Raw genomic sequence first — 5000 nt, 5'->3', positions numbered from 1 at the left:
ACTTGAAAACTCTCTTCCTTTTTTCCCTTTTACTCTTTTCCGAGATGTAAACACCTTCCTTCCTTCAATATTCTTTCCTTTCTACTTTACTTTAGCATGTTCTTCCTAATTGCGGTGTGAAAACTTTTTATTCCTTTTGACTTCATCTCTCCTTTGTTTCTTCCTTCCTTTATTGCTTTCTTTTCCAACACTCATTCTAACTACACTGCGAACACTTTTCCCCTCTTGATAACTTGACCGCTTCCTTCCACCCCTTTATCCTTGCCACTTGACCTCAGCACTTTCATTCTTACTTCACTGTGGACACTGTTTTCCTCCTACGACTTGAACACTCTTATTCTCGACTACTTGACCACATTCCGACCTTCCTAAGACCTGTATTGTTTCAAGAGGGAATCATCAGTCCACCTCACTGACTTCACTCTTTACACCTCCTTCCACCTTCTGTAAGAGCGTCACTTCATAAGCCTCGTCTTTTTAATCTTGAGGACCTAGGGAGCCCGAGGTTCACCTGTGTGTGTGTGGGGACAGGAACCCTCTCACCTATAGAGACTTCAGGGACATTGCTACCTGTACTAGACGCCACTTGTAGGTACGTGTATAAAGGAACGTGTCTCTATCCCCCTACGCTTTTGACACTCATGTTACTGCTTCGCTGCACTGCCTCTAATATACAGGGGCGCACACACACACACACACACACACACACACACACACACACACACACACTTGAGAAAGTATCACGCAGCTCAAGGTATTTATTGATCGTCATGTCTTCTCTTCCATTCTCCTCTGTTTTCTGAATTTGTCTTTCCTCCTCCTCCTCCTCCTCCTCCTCCTCCTCCTCCTCCTCCTCCTCCTCCTCCTCCTCCTCCTCCTCCTCTTCCTCCTCCTCCTCCTTCTCCTCCTCCTCCAGGTATTTTTCTTTGTCAGCCAGCATACAAGTACAGCTACACTAATCTATATCTCTTACCCACCTGTCTTCATCTATCCATTTATCTGCCCACGGATCCATATATCCATCAGTTCTACTTCACTCACTCGCCCACGTGCCCCTCTGCCTAGACCGAATCAAGTGATGACGTTTTGTGCCGCTTATATAATTATCACCACAGGACTCAGATTGCATGCTTTATTTTGATGGTCGCGCTGCCTCCTCTGTGTACACGCTCCTTGTCCCTACTTGAGTCTTGGGACCGTCTTCTGAAACACTTTTACTTGCACCACGAATAGATTCAGAAGGCTTTAGATGAAGTTATACGGGTTTTTTAAAGGTGTTTTCATGGTTCTAGTGACAGATCAACAAGATTTCTACATTATTAACTGGAAAAACACTTGAGAACCCGGCTAGTTCTCTCTGTGGCCCTTGAAAACAACCGTGGCGACAAAGCAAAGGGTTTCTGAATACGAGCCTTAATCTTGTCTCACACATACAAGTTATCCACATAAACTAAGCGTAGTCTGCCTATCATTCCACCTGTGGCACATTGAAAACTGGACAACACTTTCTCTAATCCTCTTTGGGGCTCAAGGCGTGTCATGAGCTATTCAGCGATTCAGTCAAAAGTTTTCAGCACAATACTATAATTCACGAGTCAAAGGAAGGGAGGCAAAGCGGGTTCCCTTCACGGCCCTCACTCCTCACTCCCTCCCGGCGCTGCAATCCGGATATAGCAGTTAGTATTCTTTATATTTTTCACTCTCCTCTCTTTCTTTTTTTTAATTACAGTAATATTATTGTTACCTCCTCCCTTCTGACTGAAATTTCCTTCCTGTTTGCATCACTGTCTAACACTTCAGGCAGCGTTTCAAACTCACCTGTTCCTTCACTCCACACGCTCCATCCACCACCCGCAGGTCACCTCACCACTCCACCCTCACGCCCACTCAACTTTTCTCCTCGTGCTGCTCCACTTCTGATAATCTATACCATCCGTTTATTTCTCCTCATATCCACATTTCTGTTTATTTCGCTCTGGGCTTTTTACTTTAGTTTATTTACTTTCCTCTGTCTATCCACTTATCTATTACGTCGTCTTATCTATCCATTTGCCTCTCCACATATTCGTCTGCTTCTCTGCTTCAATCCGTCAACTATCATGCATCCATTTCATTTTCCTTAAGCACTTGTCATGTTCACTCACTCCACCCAATTCACACATTTCACCCACCATGTATTGATCAATGACCTGTTCTTATAATTCCATTCACTTTCCTACATTTCCACCCACTTCTCTGTTTCACTTCATAAACTCTTATCCATTTAATTTTATCCTTATCACTTGTCATCTTCACTTAATCCATTCCTATCTCATATTTATCTTTCCTTTCTGTATATTTTACCCTTCCACTTATCAACGACCAATTCCTATCATTCAGTCTCCATCCACCTCTCTGTTTCACTCTATCCATTCTTATTACCCATTTAATATCATCCTAATCACTAATCACCTTTAATCCATCCACGCAACTTTCCTTACATATTAATCGAGTATTTGATGTCCACCTGTCTGTCTCCACCTCACTCACCCACACCACCCACACCACCCTGACGCCACTCACAGCTCATGTCCAGAGTGACGGAGGTGTTGAGTGGCCGCGTCATGTTGGAATTGGCGGCGCTGCAAGTGATCACGCGGTACAGGTGCTGGCGGCTCAGATTGGGCAGGGTGAGCGTGTTGCGGATCACCTGGGTGGTCGTGTTCTCGCTCAGGTCATCAATGAGAGAGCCTTCATGCCACCATGTAACCTCTGGCGGCGGGCGACCTGTTGTGGGAAAGATTGTGTGGTTAGGTTAGGTATAGGTTAAGTTAGATTAGGTTAGGTATGGTTAGGTTTAAGTTTGGTTAGGTTAGGTTTGGTAAGGTTCAAGTATTGGTTTGGTTAGGTTGCGTATGGATTAGGAATGAGTGAGATCTTGGGTAGGTTGAATTTGGTTTGGTTAGCTTTGGGTCAAGTTAGGTTATCTTTGGGTTAGATTTAGGTTAAGTTAGGTTAGGTTAGGTTAGGTTCGTCATGGTGGCGAAGTTAGGTTGAATTTGCTGTGGTAGTGTTTGGTTCGTATGTTTGATGCGTTTTGTGTATATTTATTTGGTTATATGCTTTCAGTAGTGTGCTTATTTATAATCTATTTATGTATTCATTCATTCATTCATTCATTCATTTATTATATTTATATGCTTCTTCATTTGGGTATCTATTGCTGTTTATTCTTTCTTTTATCATTTCATTGGTTCATTCATATAATTTTCGTATGTTTATTGACTTTCTTTTTTCTCTCTTCCATGTTCAATTTCTTTACTTAAATATTCATTCACTTTTTCATTTATTACTCTTGTTACTCGTACCAAATTCACTCACTTGTGCATTTATTGTCCTCGTTGGTATGTATTAATTACTTTGCACACTATTATCATTATTGACTAGTCAAGCTGTATTTTTGTTTGCTTGTATTTATTTGCACTCCTTTCTTTTACCTTTCCTTTATTTATTTATTTATTTATTTATTATTTGTAGCTCCTCTTTTTCAGTTTAACTTTTCCCCTGTTTCTCCTCGTTTATCATTTATGCATTGTCTCTCTCTTCTATTCCATCTCATGTCCAATCACACATTTTCACATTTGTCTTTGTTGTTTTACTGTGTGTGTGTGTGTGTGTGTGTGTGTGTGTGTGTGTGTGTGTGTGTGTGTGTGTGTGTGTGTCCTTTCCTTTCCTTTCCCTCGCTACCTCTTCATTACCTGTGTGTGTGTGTGTGTGTGTGTGTGTGTGTGTGTGTGTGTGTGTGTGTGTGTGTGTGTGTAGGTGAGTGGGTGGGTGTATCCTTTCCTTTCCTTTCCTTTCCTCTCCTCTCCTCTCCTCTCCCTCCCCGTTCCTCCATTACCTTCCACTTCAATCTCCATCCCTCTCCCTTTCCTCTTACCTCCGGAGGCCTGACAGGTGAGTTTCAGGTTCTCTTTCACAGGGTACGGGCCGATCACGCCGCTCACCTCCAGCCCCGCCTCGCTCAGGATGGCCACTCGCTGCGGGGGAACTGTGGGTGGGAGGGGAACATTAGACTGGGAAGAGTGAGGGGGAAGAGGGGAATAAAATGGGAACTGAAAGGGGGAGAGATTTTAGACTGTGTGAGTGTTAGACCAGGAACTGTAAAGGAGGGTGGGAAACATTAGATTGGGAGCTGAAAAGGGGGAGGATTAGACTGGAAACTGTGAGGGGGTGAGGTGTTAGACTGTGTGTGAGTGTTAGACTGGAAATTGTTTGTGGGGGGGGGCGTTACTGGGAACAATAAGGGTGGGTGTCCTTGGGAACTGTAAGAGTGGTGACTGGTAACTGTAAGGGTGACTGGGAGGAGTAAGAAGTGGTGTTAAACTAGGTCCTGCAAGAGTGTTACACTGGGAACTGAGGGAAGGTGTCAGACTGGAAATTGTAAAGGATGTTTTTAGTTTCCGTGTGGTTGGAGAACAAAAGAAGTAGAAGCGATGGTTATACTAAGATTAATTTAGATATGAAGGGTTTATTTTGTGTCTCCTTTCCGCTTATAGGAGAGAAGTGCATGTGATATAAAACTTTGGGTGCATGTGAGGAAGAAAGAGGTTATGTAATGTGTCGTCTATGATCTTACAGGAGACAAGGAGAGATATTATAAAATGTAGGTGAACTCTGTGTCCTCTTTTCACTTCTAGGAGAGAAGTAGATGTAATATAAAACTCTGGGTGTATGTGAGGAAGAATGAGGTTATGTAGTGTGTCGTCTGTGACCTTATACGAGAGGAGAGGTACTATACAGTGTACGTGTATTAGATATCTGGGTTTACTCTACTAGAGAAGTGTTTTCTTGTATTAAGTGTCTCCATTGAGTTTACAGGAGAAAGTGAGATATAAGGTATAGTGCAATAGTTAAAAGTTACCTGGATTGAGCTTGAATTTGAGGGAAAAGTGTTTATTCATATTGGGTGTGTTCTTTCCACCAACAGGATAGACTAAGAGATAACATGAAGGTCTGGA

General features: G+C 42.7%; 1 protein-coding gene across 1 annotated transcript in view; it reads right to left on the bottom strand.

Moving 5' to 3' along the window:
- LOC135091451 (synaptogenesis protein syg-2-like) overlaps window positions 1-5000 on the bottom strand; it is a 53343-nt gene that overhangs the window by 5691 nt on the left and 42652 nt on the right. Inside the window, exons 3-4 of the mRNA XM_063989103.1 lie at window positions 3920-4030; window positions 2563-2766 (exon numbers count right to left, since the gene is read on the bottom strand). Coding sequence (XP_063845173.1) covers window positions 2563-2766; window positions 3920-4030 — 315 coding nt within the window. The remainder of the gene's footprint in view (window positions 1-2562; window positions 2767-3919; window positions 4031-5000) is intronic.

This window comes from Scylla paramamosain, chromosome 37 (assembly GCF_035594125.1).
Source record: "Scylla paramamosain isolate STU-SP2022 chromosome 37, ASM3559412v1, whole genome shotgun sequence".
NCBI lineage: Eukaryota > Metazoa > Arthropoda > Malacostraca > Decapoda > Portunidae > Scylla > Scylla paramamosain.
This window is presented reverse-complemented; position numbering and strand designations above follow the sequence as displayed.